Raw genomic sequence first — 18,115 nt, 5'->3', positions numbered from 1 at the left:
TAACTCCAATGGACTATCTCCTGTGGAGTTGTTCAAAATCCGGGGTATTACGATTTTGTGGAAAAGAGTAGTGAACTGTATGACAAGATAATTGAGTTGGAGATGGTATAAAAATATTTATTGGATATCGTTCACAATCATAAAATGAATAATTCACCTGCATAAAGCTTATGCAGTAATAAAAAACAAATTTTAACAACATCTATAGACTCAGAGAGACATTATTCAACTACAAGCAGAGATAATCCAGAGCAGTTCAAATGCAATTCAAAATTAACACAACGTTCACAGTGACAGAGCAATCAATGAATATTGATTGCTTTTTAATCCATCAGAAAAAACAGAAGGTTAGAATAATGAATTGAATGAGAAGACCGAGTTGTAATAGTGAAATAGGCCAAGAGGTGAAACTACATTGTCTATGTTTGATCATCAATGAGAGATCAATACATTAAATGTGATTTGTCCAATAATTATAATTTAACTATGAACAGATTATGAATCTTATAAGTTAAATGAGAAGAGCAAAATTAATTAATCTGAGAAGTGCTAGAATGTATAAGAATGCATAAAATGTAGGTCAAGAATGAATAATCAAATGATAAAAACAATCAAGTTTCATTTACGACCCTGTATGTAATCCGTTAAAATTAGATAAAAAATTATTTATATACAAGTCAACAAAATATGAGGTGTATAAAAGGTAAAATAACAATAAATCACAAATAAATTACTTACAATACTATATGATTTTCCTTGTCAAAAAATACGCTGCAGTAATACAACAATGAACCAACTCACTTGACCACTCCTTTTTCATCATATAGTATTGTAAGTAATTTATTTGTGATTTATTGTTATTTTACCTTTTATTCACCTCATATTTTGTTGACTTGTATATAAATAAGTTTTTATCTAATTTTAACGTCGTTTTTTGAAATTTTTTAATTGTTTTTGTAATAATGTTAGTCCATTTGTTAAATTATTGTCCTTGTAATTTTGCCTGCAAATTTCTTATTTCGGTTGAGTCATAACACGAAGCTCTCTGTTATTTTTTTTAGTGCCCTGAGGACGTTTATGAAAATAAACGAAACGTCGGCCTATACATAATTGGTTTTCTTCATAATCAGACCTCAAAACCTGTCATCTCTTCTTGGATAAAAACAATCATAATCAATCTGAGAAGAGCAAGAATAGTATAATTTAAATACATTACGTTGCTCTTAGGGGGGTGCAAAATTTATCAATGAATACAACATTTACAGAGACGGACGGCTTACAAGTAAAAAAAACAGAAGATACAATTGATAAATTATGAGGGGTACAAATCGAGAGTACTAATGGGGAAAATCACTAATCGTTGGTTTCGAGAAGTGAAAGAAGAAGGCTGCAAACTAACATGTATATCGAGCAAGATGAATGAACGTGAGAATGTATCTTGAGAGTACAAGCTACAAAGAATAGATCATACCAATGGGGTGTGCACGATTACCAGAGCAGGCCTTCCAGGGTGGAGCAAGGGACGAGAGTGTAGTTGAGAAGTTCACATCGTGTTCTGAAGGAAAACTACAAAATCCAGGGTCTACACTGGAGAACATCAGGATTCATTCATCTGAAACTCGACAACAGTAATTAGTCATAAGTAATTGAGCAGACAACAGAGTTTGTATGAGAAGACAGTAAATCAATATTCATTATCAATGAGAAAGACTTGAGAAGATTCAATTCTGGTGCTACATACCCATTTTCATGTGTAAAGATCTAGAGAGGTCTGAAAATCTATGTAAATTATAAAATATAATAAAACACATATTCCTGAAAAGGCATTTAATTGAGTTGTCTCGTGTAGACGTTTCAATTGACCTGAAATAGCAAGGATTATAAATCTGTTCGAAGATTCTGAAATATCTTGCATGTGCAATCATTTCACCAGAATAAAATGAACATGAAAATGGTAAAATTAATAATTTTGAGAAGACTGTGCGTACATTACTTTGTGAGGTGAACAAACTAGCACCAGAATTGACTGAGAAGAATTTGCTTTCGATGTGTCCAATTCAGAAAATAGAAAATGATTGTGACAGGTTGCTAAGTGACGAACATGAAAAAACTACTCGCTTATAAGCTCTCGTAAAAATATATGAATTAAAGAAGGTCATTTAGAACAGTTACTGTTGAATAATTTGTTTCAATTTGAATTATGGCTGCTACTTTTGTTGCTGTTTGTTCTTAACTTACATTATTTTAAAATTTTCATTTAATTTCACTTCCACATGAATTTTTCCGAGGCTTATCTCTCTGAAAATTTCACCTTCTTCCAAGGATTCGATAGTCTGGGTCGAATCGAGTTTATTGATTCTAACGATTTTTTGATACAATACATAGATCTACTTTTAATCTTGTAATAATTTACAATATTGTTAGCATGAAACTAGAAAAACGAGGTGTTTGAAATGTTGTGGAACTCTAGCTTTTCATTCAATCTTGAAAACCTATTCGAGAAACAAAGCACTCATTTAAGAATTGTGAAGTGAAGGTGTTAATTGAAGTCACTTGCGGAAAAAGCAGCTATAAATTTACCGACTCGACGATTTCCATCCAGATAACCCCATTGAACACAAGTTAAACGTTCTACACCCAGTACGAAATTTCACGCATGTTTCCGACAAAAAGCCATAAAGCGAGAGCCATTGTACGTCAGTGCGCTAGGGGCTTGACGAGATTTTCGGACAATATAATGAATTGATTAATTTGTGAGGGCAAACGAGCTTTATGGAAATTATGCGACAATCTTTTAACTGATCAAATTTTCAGCCGTTTGATGAATTATGCGAGTTTTGGATGTGGCGCGGTTATAGATGATGTGATAATTTGACGGAGTGTTAATTACTGAGTTGAGGAAATTACCTGTGACACATCAGATGGCAATTTGCGTGTAGGGGTATGACTCAATCTTACATTGGTAGAGGGGTTGTGAAGTAACTTGCTTCCTTGATTACGAAGGAATATAACTAAACTGCTCTGTGACAGATGAGGAAGCACAAAGGAAGTATTTGTGTGTGTAAAAGAGATCATGGAGTTCCAACACATTATTTAATTTTGCTTTCTACAGTTGGTTTATACCAAATTTTAATTGACTACTAATTGCACCCTAAAAAACACGTATACAAAAATCTGATATGATTAATTCATTAATATTGGGTGTTTTGTGATCTACGAGGATATATTGAAAATTTCTTAGCCTACTATAGAACCAAACAAAATTTCAATGTCGAAATATTTTATTACTCAACATATCTATGCTCCTCTTAATTAGATCCCTTTATTACAGTGAACCTGCAACGTCTCTACACCTTTCAAAAAAAATGTTTTTTCTTGCTCTGCAAGCCAGACATCCACAGCTTTTATTACCTCCTCGTTGGAAGAAAATTTACGATCTCTTAAACTTCTTTTCAGTGGAGGAAAGAGATGATAGTCGGATGGAGCCAAATCTGGTGAATAAGAGGGGTGTTCTAGTAATTCAAACCCTAAATCACGAATTTTTTGCATGGCAACATGAGATTTGTGTGCAGGGGCGTTGTCCTGCAAAAAAAAATTACCTTTGGATAGCTTTCCGCGTCTTTTCTCTTTAATTTTTCCCCGTAAAGTGGTCAGTAATGTCGAATAGTAATCTACGGTTATTGTTCTACCCTTACCCAAAAAATCAACCATGATTACTCCATGGCAATTCTAAAAAAGTGAAGCAAAAACTTTTCCAGCAGATTTTTGGACACGAAACTTCCTAGGTCTTGGGGAACCAGAGTGTCGCCATTCCATCGATTGTTGCTTTGTTTCTGGATCGTAGAAATGTACTCAAGTCTCATCCATAGTAACGATCCGGTTTGAGAACTCTACTTCGTTTTCTAATCGAGCACAGATCGAACGCGATGCTTCTACCCTTGCACGCTTTTGGTCAAACATTTGGGGATCCATTTTGCAGCAATTTTTCTCATGTCCAAATTTAAGTGAACTATATGATGAACTCATTCGTATGAAATATTCAGTGCTTCAGATATCCGTTCTAGCCCAATTCGACGTTCTGATAAAATCATGTCATGAACTGCATCGATATTTTCAGGGACTGACATAGAAACTGGCCTTACTGATTCGTTATCATCTTCAATGGAATATTTACCTCTTTTGAAGCTTGCAGTCCAATTTTTCACGGTCGCGTACGAAGGACATTGATCACCAAGGCTATTAAGCATATCTTCGTAAATCTGCTCACCTCTTAACCCTTTCAAATACAGGTGGTATTAGGCAATTGATGATGGCTCAATACTCCAATTTTTCGATTTTCACAATTTCGGTAGACATCTTCTTTATTCTAATTTATTGCTAATGAGTTATTGTTCGTTGCTATGGTAACGAAATATTTTTTTTATGCGAAGAACTGGTCGAGGCTAACTAGATATCAACACATCCTCGTATGTGGATTCATCAGATTAAAAACTCGAAAGGCCTAGGCCAAACCCATTGCCAAACTAGTTCATTATTTCACAAATGAGATAAACTATTCACATTTATGGAACTACAGCAGACATCGTTGGGATTTAAGCACCTGAAAAATATTAAATGATGGTGATTGGTGATTGCCATTAACTGAATTAGGGTTTAAAAAGACATAAACGTTCACTGAATTCATTATATAGATTTGAGAGGAGGATCTTTTATGATATCAGCAGGTGCCACCTATTACACTATAGGTACTGATAATTCATATTCTGTTTCAGAAAATCCAAAATTCACGGCACCCATCACGAATGTGACAGTTCCAGTTGGCAGAGAAGCAATTCTCACCTGTTTAGTGGAGGATCTTGGTCAATATAAGGTGAGTAATATCAAGTCTTGTCAATGGAACACAGAAATCTTGCATCCATACTTTCGATAAGTGTGATGGTGTAGTTTCAGATTCATCAAAATCAATTGTTAAATTCTTTGATTGGTTTAGTTTATGTGAATCAGCACAACATAATGGAGCTTTCTCAAATATACACCAGAAAACTTAACGTATTCTCGTTGTATTGTAGAAAAAATAGAATAGGTTGAACCGGTGAAATTTGAAAAATTGGTATTTTGGCTGAACACAACTCTGTTTGAAAGATCCATAGCTGTTCAGTATCACAGATTTAGCAAGTTATTCTGAAGGTAAATTTGTTTTTTTTGTTTAGGGGTGGCACAGCCCATTATGAAAATTTAAAATTGCTATATCCTTTTATCGGAGCAGAATCGGAAAATATCGAATGAAAAAAAAGTGTTTATTTTGACGTCAAGAATCTATTTGTTTGAGTCAAAGACTTTTGAATGTCAGCAATACGATGAGAGAGTATGATGGTTCGAGGAAATATCATGATATGTCCGAGTAAAAATAGTGAGATAACAGAAGTTCATAAGTTTTTCTTCGGTTTGCGTTATCTCTCTCCGATGACTTCATGAATATACCTTATAGATGGTAAGCACGCCAAAGTTGAACATGAGAATTTCGAGTGGATACTCGTTCATAACAAATGTGTTATTGGTTTTGGCTTTATTCTTCATCGTATTGAAACAACAATACCTAAATCATGCATGAGGTACATTCACGAGACATAAATCGACATATATGAATTGATGGACGAGGAAAAAATTACTTTCTGTACAATCGTGGAGATTATCAATATGATAGAACTGCTTCGGTACGACAATTTATCAGTTAAATTATTTTTGGGTCATTATTCAAATGGAGCATTGATATTCAATGATGAACAGCTTAGGAGAAACATTCAAGTTTTCTGACGAGTGCTCGATGTGAATATGTCATTTTTCTTTATCGTGTATTGTGTTTTAGAGTACCTCGCTTCCTATCACTCATATTATAACAGACGCAATCAAAAATGAATAAGAGAAGAAGACAGAATACTCCTTAGAAGGTTATTCTTTTACACATACTTAGCTTCTAAATATATAGAAAATAAGGATCTCATATAGAAGCAATTAAAATCGGATCGATACTCATAAGTTGAGCAGGGGAGATGAAACATAAAGGCAAAACCCTTAATGATGAACTTCGAATTGAATACCTTCGGTGAATTCCTTCGAATTTCCTGTTCTAATCTGCGATTGACTATTGAAGCCTTCTGATTACCTCAAAAGAAACCGCAGCAGCGTTGTGTCTGCATTCGAATATACCCAGCCTTTAATACTATCTAATAAGCTCCATCCACGATGAACTGTTTCCTAAACTTGACTTATATTTATTTGCCAATTCCTCCCCCCATTTCATCTCGAAGTTTTCGTATTTCCTGTTGGTGATGCCGATCGGCTGCTGGAGGAGTTTAATTGCTGAAAACCACATTAATTCATGAATCAGTTGATGATAAGGTTCCGACCGTGGTAATTAAATTTTACTGTGAAACGGCTGGATTATTGGTGGAAGAGCCGTTAATCAATTAGGAGTAGGCTCAAGGTAAATGTCTCTATCTTTGAGCTGCTTTCCCATCAGTTCATAACAATGACTTCAACGTCGAGCAAAATTAACGTCTGCCTCGTTGGAATACATCGTTGAACGTCTCCAGCAAAAATCGATCGAATATTGAAACCTGTTTGAGTCGATGACTTTAGGTGCTCGAGAGTTGGGTGTCTTTCTGTAGGTATTATTGTTTTGCTTTTGGAAATGTAGATCACATATTTATGTGATCCACAATATTTCAGAAGAAAAAATTTTATTTGGTTCTCTAGACACTTCTAGTGGACAATTTCTGACCAATTAGTGATGGGATGCAGTTTTTACAATAAAGTGTCTGTCTGGTTGGTTGATAGATTTTTCTGTTTCAATCCTGCATCATTTATGTTTCAGGTGGCCTGGTTGAGAGTCGACACTCAAACTATTTTGACAATACATAGTCATGTAATAACAAAGAATCAGAGGATAGGAATCACACACAGTGAGCACAAAACCTGGTTCCTTCATATCAAGGAAGTGAAAGAATCTGACAGGGGCTGGTATATGTGCCAAATAAATACTGACCCCATGAAGAGTCAGGTTGGATACCTTGATGTTGTAGGTGAGTCAGACCTTTTCATTATAAACCTTGATGAATTTGTATCTTGATTGTTTGACATTGATACAACCCAATAAGATGTATGTTCACTCATCAGAGACATAAAAGCGTAGGACACATTGGACAGAAATTTGGAAGTTGAATTATCATCTAGGCATTCGCCCACAACCCTTCGAATATTCATCTCTTCTGTTAGCTTACTTCATCCTGCACAAGTTTTTCTTGTGAAAATGCAGTTACTGCCTATAGCTAGCTCGATTCTTCTTATACAGGGTGTTAGTTAGAAAAATTTGAGGGGTGATTGCTTGACAAAAAATAGAGTAGGTCTTTCATGCATACAATGAGAATCAACTCACTGATTTAGGCGTTATCTCTTTTTTATATGTCTTTTTCAAATTTTTGTTGTTGAGAAGACCTTACTTAGTTACGGCACCTGACAACCAACTTTTAATTATTTTCGAAGAACCCGAAAACAAAAACAAAAATTAAATCGATCAGACGTTCTATGGTGCATGATGATTCCTATAATTGCAAGGAGTAGAAAAAGACCTTTCTATCCCTATTATGCCAATGAAAAATCAAATTTTGATAGCTCATGTAATTTCTTGCTGAAAGTAACGCTTTTTGAGAAAAAACTAATTCATCAACATCTTTTCAACTTGAATTCACCTTGGATGGATATTATGCTGATATTACCTATATTAAACAAAACCAAAATTTTTTTATTGTCAAGAGCAGCTAAAAAAAAAAATTATATCAAAGACCCACTATTTTCTGACATAAGTGACTCCTAAAATTTTTTCGCAACCACTCATTTACACCCTGTATATCATAGGTTGAGGGTTCATATAAAAAATTTGTTCACAACGAATTTCGATAACTCCTATAGTTGGCTATGAAGGCTAAAGCAATATGCATCTGTTTGTTATCCTATTTTTCAGTTTCATACTAAGTATCGCCCAGTTTTCCGTCCCATTCATTCTGTATTCCAGAAATTTCAGCAACCCCAGCGCTTTTATTTGTATAGAACCATCTCAATTAAGTATCCATCTATACCGAATAGTCTAATTGTCACAAATCACATCAAAACCGTTCTGTGAGCCGCATGGAGCATCCTTCATTCATTAAGCTCAAACAACATAATCTTCTGAAGACACCATAAACCATTTCTGACTTAAGGACGCTATCAGGTAGCGACACTTCACTACGCTGCTTAATTAGTCGGCTAATAGATGGTGCGATCATACTTGCCGCACCAGGACCTGTAAGATAACTCCAGCCACAATTCCACTCCATCCAATAATATGCAAATGTATGTAAAATAGCCATCAAATTACATGAACGACGGGCAATAACGAAGGCAAAACCTTGTAAACCGTACGCTTAGTCTAGTTGTCATCAGATCCCGTAGTTTTGACATCATAAAGCTCCGATCAACGGCCAGTGGCGGCTGGTTAATTGATTTATACACCATATTCCCCCGTTTTCTGATGAAATTCAAAGCGATGGCTGTCGCTGTTTGCTGACGTAATCCCGCGGAGGCATCAGAGTTTTCGTTATCGAAAATGGGCTTAATGTCATTCCAAAATTGCATGCAATTCATCGTTGCCTTGGTATTATATCTATCTGACGTGGGTAATAATTTTGATGTTGGCGAGAATAGCCGTTGATTGGCCAACTAGGTTATCGTGACGTATTCACGTGGCTTTTCCATTGTACATCTTCACAGTGGTTCTTTCTTCATACAGACTCAAAAGCTTAGAGCTATCGACTCAATAATCAGAATCATGATATTGGAAAAAAACATCAACATACATTGATATAAAAATTACCGATTGTAATCGAACCATCCAACCACAGTATAAACAGAAAAACAATTCCGTCTAGTAGACGCAGACAATGATTATGGTCTTATACCACCTCGTCAGGGCAACGCATGGTGTGATGGATGATTCATTTGTGTCCAGTAGACGCTTTGATGTATGAATACACAAGCGCCATCTGGTAGGGAACGAAGTCCCACTCAATTCACTCTTCTAACTCTAAGGGCGATCGGCCACCGAATGCGAAGTTGAGCGAAGCTGTGCTTTTTCAATGCTAAATAACGAGCTACGTCACTCGATTCGAAGCTTGCCAATTATATTAGTACTGAAAATGCTCAGCTTCGCGCAACTTCGCATTCGGTGGCCGATCGCCCTAAATGTCTAAATGAATTGAGTTGGACGCCAGGTGGCGCTGTGGTATATTTATACACCGTAGCGAGGAAGGTGCCATTACTCCATTTTCGTCGAGGTTGGAGTCTATGTGAAAAAAATTTGCAGATGGTTTTTCATAATTCTTATAACTTCAGATATGTGCGAATGACACGTTTTCAAAAAACCACATTGTGAAACAGTTTATTCGGAAAAATAATGAGGACCATGAAATGGAAACATTTTGACACAACTTTGACATTTCTCCAAACCACAGAATTCGGGATCGACAAGGCCATCGCGGGTCCACTAACGGTTCTTTTTTATTGAAACTACAATTTATATCACGCAAAAAGCAATTTATGTTGAATTTCAAGGGTCAAGACTCTTTTTTCGATGGAGAGACGAGTTCACATTGAGTTATTGCTGACGTGGAGCAACTTACACAACTTTATCACCTATTCCAGCAAGAAACTTTCGTGTATGGAACTTTGAAACAGCGGCGTATCCGGAAATAGACCAGCTGATGTACCTGCTAATTCCACAGAATGAACTCTTCAGCTTGTTAGCCATTAGTTCCAACAACAAACCTGTGGAACTTCGTTTAATTGCGATGCATTTCATTTGATTCAATATGTTCGGTCCTATTTCGGAGGCTCTAAAAGGTATTCGCATATATCGTGAAGTAAACACTTGATTTGTAGGTTTTACAAATCGGAATGAGTTAAGAGCCCACTTGATGAGAGCTGAGTATTTCTAAAATGTGTAAAGTACAAATATCACAAATGTACCACAGAGACAAAATTGAAAATCATTGAAATTTTAATTGTGGAAATATTCTGGAGATCTATTCAGAAGTTCATCTATCAGTACTAACCCCCGGTTTCATAAAGCTCGATCGGGGAATCAACGCTTGATTGGCAGATAAACGTCAATTTGTTTTCAATCAATAATTCATTCATAAGAATTCGGAATTCAATTCTCGAATGAAATTATGATCTGTATACATCTATTCGATGATTCTAAATTGCTTCTTGTTCAATAAATGTAGGAATGAAAAAGTTTTAGTGATTTCGTTTTTGAAATCCAGTGACTGTCAAATCGTTGATCGGGCAGTAAGAGTTTTATGAAACCCGCCGTGAGTGTTTCATTTTATATGATATGATTTTGTGTAAAATTATGTGGAATTGCATAAGTTTTTCCGGAACAAAGTGTTTGGCACAAGAATGAAACCAATTACTCTTTTCTTTAACTACATATATGCCACTGAGTATATTTAAGACCTTCAATAAATCATCATACTTTCAAAAGTCTTCTATTTTTATTCTACAATAAATGAACCATTTCAACTGTGCACTGAAGTCCAATAGGTTACCTTTTTTGTAATGCATTTCCTGAGTCATTTCCTCCACCTCTTCGAATGAAAGCACCTCAATAACTTCAACATGATACTGGCATAATCAGGGTGATCATGATCCAGAATGTGATTATAAGAAAAGCTGTTATGAACTATATGGCATATCGTGACGTGTTTATTTCTCGTAAAAGTTTGGATGGTCTCATAAAAGCTCCATTTTATGATACAGGTTCTGGTATACGACTCAATAATTATGATATCCTAAAGGGCAAGGTCCGTATTGTATTCCTCAGGAATTTCGGTTGGAGAGTAAATAAACCTTTTGTTGGAATATACAGAGTGTTTACGACAGAAAAGATGAAGAGAAGGAGGCATTTCTATGAAAACATTAATATTTCTTGAAGAAATATGTGCTCAAGGATCCAAAAAATGTGAGATATAGTGTGCAGAATTGAAAGGAGCTGGCACGTTTTCCTTGATGGAAGAAATATGAACACCCCATATGCAGGTCTTCATATTAGAAAAGCTGTGATTATTTTGTTAGTTGGTACTTCGAAAAAAATATTAATTCAAGTCATTATAAGTGTACAATGAACGAAACTTTAGGCCTTAGACTCAACATTGACAAAACCAAAATCCTGGTAAGTCCGCCAGAAAACCTTCAAACAGATATCAGTCTGGAGGATGAAACTCTAGAACAGATCGAGCAGTTCAAATACTAGCTTCATAAATACTAGGGCTAACCTAGACACGGAAATATACAACCGTACCAATTCAGCATCACGGGCCATCTGGAAGCTGAAGGACAGAGTGTTTCAAAATCACCACCTCAATCTGAAGACCAAAACAGCTATTTACAAAGCAGTGGTCCTCCCAACGCTTCTTTACGACAGCGACAGCTAGAAACCCTACAGCCGACATACTAAACAGCTTGAACAAACTCAACAACGTCATCTAAGACAAATAATGCATATCAGATGGTTCCATAAAGTTTCAAATGCAGAAGTCTTGCAGCGCGCGAGTTGTATAACAATTGAGACTCAAGTAACGAGCGCCTGACTCAGATGGAGCGGCCACATTCTGAGGATGCAAGACACAAGACTACCCAAAATAGCTCTGTATGAAGAATTAATTCACAGGGAGCTCGGAAACCAGGAGGCCAGTATAAGCGGTTCAAGGATTTACTGCATCAATTCCTAAAATCAGTTAATGCCAATCATAACTGGGAACAACTAGCCTAAGACAGGTCACAGTGGGGGCCTTGGTACACAGATATAATGGAGACTCGAGAAGGATACAGCGGCGGCAGATCTGGTTGGTGACTATCCATGCCCGGAGTGTGGAAGGATCTGTAGGTCGCGGTTGGGTCTCTTCAGTCACAGGAGGGCACACGGTCGCAAGTAGCCCTAAGAAATTATAAATTTGATCGCACCGATAGTCCGGTTTTTTAGTCTTTTTGTAGATTTATTCTCGGTAACGAGATTCAGCAATGAATGAATGAATCAAAATGAACCCATCAAAAGCAATGAAGTGTGCATATATCAGAATTTTGATTCATTTCATTATTCCGCTGAAACAAATTGCAGAAATATATTTCCTTTTCGTTGTGGGAACATCTCTGATGGAAGGGGGACAATAGACCTTGGAATTTAACCCACCTACCAAACATTAAACTATAAACTTTTCCTTCCTTTCTGATCCCTGAAGAAATGAGTCATGGAATTATGGATAAATGTAACTCGAAAGTGTTGTACCACCTCTCCTCATCGCTCTTATTTCACCAAAATTAGCTATTTTTACATAGTTCGAAATTTTCCGTTGCGACAAATGCCGTAAGCCTCCAGGCCCACCAATCCGTGTAGCCGAGCATTCATCTCCTTCATTCCATTCATTAGAAGCGTCGATAGGCGCTCGTACACCTCTCACAACCACACTTTTCTGTTCTTATGTTAGAGAAATTTCCACTTTCGCGATTTCAACCCTTGTTGTGGCCTTTGTCTCATTTCTCGTCTCGAATTTTAAGGCACACACGGTAGGCGGTCGTTGCTGTTCAACAAAGGGTGGCAAACACTTGAAATTCAGTTTTTATCCTAACGAAGTGGAACAATTTTCGTTTCGGATAATCATGAGAACGAGAGTTGTTGAAGGGTTGTATAGAGCTTCGATAGGCTCAATCGGAACATTATACGTGATGTCCCATTTTCACTCGATAGTTTATTCCAAATCAGGCTCTCATTGATTAGTGAAATATTGTTCAAACATGACCCGTTTATTCTTTGTTCTGTGAAACATACTTGTTTATCGATTGGTTTCTCGCTAACCAATAGTCAGATTTCACTATGGAAATATTCGAATTTTTTGTAAACTATTATTTTTCTTCGTCTCAAAAACTGACAACAGATGCAGGAATGATATCGTGATTAAGCATGAGAATTATGATTCCAGAAATTGAAATGATATTCCATTTCAAACTATCCTTTTGTTTGATTATTCGTGTTTTCCCTATATAATTTGTAGAAGAGAAAAAAATGAACATATAAACAACATATTTATATTCTTATTGTTTTTTCATTATTCTACTACTATAGAGGATAAGGAATAAAATAACTTGCTTAATTTGTTCAGATTTTGTCAAATTAATTTTGTGGACTGTTACCAGATAATTGAGTTGTAGATGGTAGTGCAAAAATATTTATTGTATATCGTTCAAAATCATAAAATTATTTGATCACCTTCATGAAGCTGATAAAGTAATAAACATTATAAAACTGAAAATAGAGGTCAGCTAGAGTAGTTCAAATGAGAAAATACTTGAAGTAGTGAAATTAGAAATTGAGGAAGTTCACAATTCAATATAAGCACAACGTTTACTGTGACAGAACAACCATGAAAATTAATTACGAGAGCTTCTTTATTCTGCCAGAAAAACAGAAGATTTAATGAGTAGGCTGAGTTGTAATAATACTGGAGGCTTAGAGGTGAAATTCAAAAAGTGAAAGCTAAGGTTTCTAGGTCTGTTCATCAATGAGATCAATACATTAAATATGAGTGGAGCAATAATATTAAAATTATTGGTCTTGAAGCGTGCAAAAATTCATTAATGAATACCATATTTACAGAGATGGAGTGCTTATAAGTAAACATGATTGAACCGTCCATCAGAAAAGTAGTAGATACATAAAATTATAAGCGATACAAAATGAGAGTGCTAAATGAAGAAAACCACTAATCGTTGGTATCGAGAAGAGCAGGAGGATTGAGATCTAATCTGTAAATGGAGCAAAATGAATATGACCATACAAAATATATGGGGAAATCATACAAACTGAGAGAATACGTAATTACCAGAGCAGACATTCCAGGGTGGAACCAAGACGAGAGACTCTCAATGAGTGTCATGGCGTACTACTGACTGTTGAACGATTTATAAATTGGGAAGCAGTAGTGAACTTTTTGTAGATTTTTTTATAATCTCCCACATTTCATACATAATGAAAGTATGAAAATGAAGTAATGTAATATCTGTCAAAAATTTTCAGATAGAAAAACTAATGTGATAGTACCTTTTATCAATTATCGAATTACCTAGTTTTTTTCAAATTAATCCAAATAATTAGTTACCTTCTATTTTTTGTAGGAAATCTTTAATTGTCATAAATTGTGTATATCATCATGCCCAGAAGGTATCCACACTGAGAAATTGATAAATAATCAAGAATGGGTTAGGGAAACCTGTTTGTTCTTTAGGGAAACTGCCGTTGAGGGCACTTGTACAAGATATAGTAATCGATTGTTAATTTTTCATATCATTATGCCAATCTGCTCTAACAGAAAGATTGAGTTTTCTTGTTATTTCATATCCAATCTGATAAAGATCTATTTTTCAAGATTTCCTTCGCACATTCACAAATAGATAGTTGAGTTGAAGTCAGAAAATATACAAGGGTTCGTGAAACACCTAATACTACTCGTAGAACAAGTAAATATATTTTTCAGGCTGACGCTTTGTACCCTCATTCGTGTCGTACAAAAGCATCGTTTGCCCGTTCCATCGATAAAATATTCAATCACGTTCTGTTTTTTTGCTTCAGTGCCCCCTGATATCCTGGACTACCCAACCAGTACGGATATGGTTGTGCGAGAAGGCTCCAATGTCAATCTGCGATGTGTGGCACGTGGATCCCCGGAACCGACGATCACATGGCGTAGGGAAACTGGGGAGACGATACGCATATCGAAAACCGAAGAAGGTGAGTCGAAAACAAGGAGTCATTTGTTACACATTTATTGAACAACGTGATAGTAAAATTCCTCCACATCTTTCTTCTCACAAAAAGTACTGGATTATATTTCAACTGACAAACGCTGAGTTACAGGAAAGTCCGTTGAAATTTAATGCTCCATTGAAATTTTAAACCTTCATTATTTCCCTCGAAAAAATTAATTGGAAACAAAAATTACGAATAATTGTCGTAGCAATAATGCGAGCTAGTCATGAACGAGCGAGTCGAAATATCTAAACGCAACTGTAGACCGGTTTCGAGATCATTGTCCCTCATAAGTACAGTGTAGCGTTACACATTCGAACCGGATGATGGAATCTTAAACGAAACCGGAGCGACAGTTTGAGAAAATATTTCAATTATTAACATGATTCGCCACCTATGCCGAAAAGACTGAACCTAACCACACTTCCTCTGCGGACACCAATTCATGGCTCTCAAATTTAACTACTACCTGCAGTCAACGAATGTACAACAATTCATCCAGCGACAGCAGGCGAGTTAAGATGGATGGCTCAATGCTGTGTACTCCATTTTCACTGAATCTTACGAAAAATAAAAACGACAATTATATCAATGAATATAAATGGACATTCCTTCAACTGGGACTGATTCTGTTGATTCCGAGGCACAAAGTTTTTAGTCGGATCGGAGTGAGCTATACTTACTATGAAAAAAATTGAATTCTTGCCCCACTTCGACTAACATTTGATGAATGGAAATTTATTATTAGTCGATATAACCGCCACACTATACAACGGCTGGAATTGTAAAAGAGTTAATTAACGTATCTGAATGATAAATTAATAACGTGCGTTGCTTGATTAACCATAAATTAGTTCTGATTCGATATTGACATCAGAACAATGGTCGATGCAATGAAAATTGACATTGATGCAGGATTTATATGCACCTGGTGTAGTTGTTTCAGTAAATTGACTGATTGTTATTATTAATACAATGCAATATTGTTACAATATTTTGTGTCACTGAATTAGAGTATCAATTACCAGAATATTCTCTTGTGAGTATTTTCGATGAACAAAATTCAATTAATGCCGTTTCGAAATTGGTAATAGGGGTTTGTTACATTACGAATAAAATATGTTATTTCAATCTGTTTATGCAAGTGCAAATGAAACTTGAAACCTTAATGCACGATTCAAAACCATTCGGCGTTATGGAAAAGAAGAACGTTGAAAAATGCTAAAAATTTCAATACTAATGTTGAAAAACACTTTTATCGGTGTCCCTTAGGACCACAGAATTCGATAGAACTGGAGTAATGAAAAGGCCACAATTTTAGATTTATATAGAAAAGATTTAATATTTAAAGTTTTTCATTTGAGACATTTGAAGATGGAAAACTAAGAAACAATGATTCCGTCAAAACTAGATAGGCCAGACCCGAAATACTACTTGCTGAACTTACGTTTCTTGATACTTATGGTAATAGTACCAACGAAAGGAAATTCAGTCAACTTGAGTTAGTAAAAAATGTTATCAAAACAACAATTTTTAAGGAGCATATGAACGATTTGCTACTATTGAAATGCAAGAAAAATAATCGCAGCAATTGTTTATCTTGAGTCAATGGTAATTTCTTGCAATTAGACTAGTCTGAAGAACTATAGTCTGATTTGGATAGCAATATTTATAAGAATCTGTTCTTCTTGTTGCTTTGCTTAGTTAGTAGATATTATTTTCATTTATATTCATGTTCATTTTCAATTAAAATTTAACAAACTGTATTTGTTTGACCAATCAAACTACACATTTTCCATGTGTATTTTTTAAAGGTATTTTAAACTATTTATATTAAGAATATCTCCTTCGACTGAATTTATTTATTATTGTCTGAATATGCATCTTAAAAAAGGGTAAATCAGCCTTAAACGAGTCTGGGAATTCACGATGCATACATTATAGATAGAGTAGATAGACAGACATCTTGACAAACGTCAAGTCGGTTGAGAAGTCGAAATGAACAAGCATCGAGTAAGAAATACTTCCTCAAAATCATAGAAAAAGCTACCTTCCAGATATCCCCAATGTGAGCGTTTCACTCACTCAATTTCGAACAGTTCCGTAAAAGATCTGAAAAATTCAGACACGAAAAGCGGCCTGGACAGCGTACATTTATAAAACACTCGGTTCTTGCGGCTCGTAGCCGAAATATCATTTCCCTCGACTGAATTATGCGCTGCCGTTTTGGCGTGTGATATAATTTACCGGTGGAAATCGGCTGAAATATTACCTCCGGATTGGAAAAATGCACGCACTTTACTTTCCTTCGTAATTAAACCATCGATCAAGTCGACTCGTCTGATGTTGGCCTATCAGGCCTTCCGTACGAATTGATTTTTCAATCGGAAATATGAATCAGTCGTCATGACGGTTCGTTGAACGAACCGCTGGATTTTTGCGTTTTTAGTTTCTCCATACTAAGCATTTATAAGGAGTCCTGTCCTGTCGCGAGTATTGAGCACTGATTTTTCGTATAGGGCTCGCGATTATTAGCGCTTTGTGAAAGTTATCTGATTTATCGAGAATTAAGCTCAATTTTCCGAAAACTTTCGGAAATCGGGTTTTTTCCAGCACGAAATGTTAGGGTTGCTATTAAAAAACTCAACTCCCCTCCATTCCTGGTAAGAGGTTAATAGCAAACTCCTCAATTATGTATGAATGAAAAGTTTATTAATTCGAAATAAAAGATGAACACTCTCAGGTGACCACATTACAGAGCAGCTATATAGCAGAAATGTATCCAGTGTTCCTTATTTTATAACCTGAATATAGCATTCAAGGAATACATATATATATATATATATAGAACAGTTATATAGCAGCTATGCTCCTATGTCCATCTCAAACAAAGAATACATCTCCTTTCTGAAAAGAGCATAATTCGTTCGAATACGGATCATACAAATATCTGTTCCAAATGAGATCTATATGTAATACGTTAAAGTGATATGAAAAAAACAAGCAACTCAAATAATTGAAATTAATAAGGAATATTGCCATATTATTGGAATACAAATTTTTGTTTTCATGTGGTGCTTAACAATCATTGTTGAAAAATTAATTCCAAACATGATATCAGATCGGTGAAGTATGTAAACGAATAAAATGAACCCATGTTCAAAAACTACCTACTATTCATAAATTTCAAGTTGAAAAATTGATGACAAAACTTTAGTG

General features: G+C 35.5%; 1 protein-coding gene across 2 annotated transcripts in view; it reads left to right on the top strand.

Moving 5' to 3' along the window:
• LOC123315541 (neurotrimin-like) overlaps positions 1-18,115 on the top strand; it is a 117,898-nt gene that overhangs the window by 65,568 nt on the left and 34,215 nt on the right. For both annotated transcript variants that reach the window (XM_044901273.1, XR_006537967.1), the window contains exons 2-4: positions 4,773-4,870; positions 6,875-7,082; positions 14,720-14,878. In XM_044901273.1, the coding sequence (XP_044757208.1) occupies positions 4,773-4,870; positions 6,875-7,082; positions 14,720-14,878 (465 nt within the window). The remainder of the gene's footprint in view (positions 1-4,772; positions 4,871-6,874; positions 7,083-14,719; positions 14,879-18,115) is intronic.

This window comes from Coccinella septempunctata, chromosome 6 (assembly GCF_907165205.1).
Source record: "Coccinella septempunctata chromosome 6, icCocSept1.1, whole genome shotgun sequence".
Taxonomy (NCBI): Eukaryota; Metazoa; Arthropoda; class Insecta; order Coleoptera; family Coccinellidae; genus Coccinella; species Coccinella septempunctata.
The sequence above is the reverse complement of the archived record's forward strand: the minus strand, read 5'-3'. Positions and strand labels throughout refer to the sequence as shown.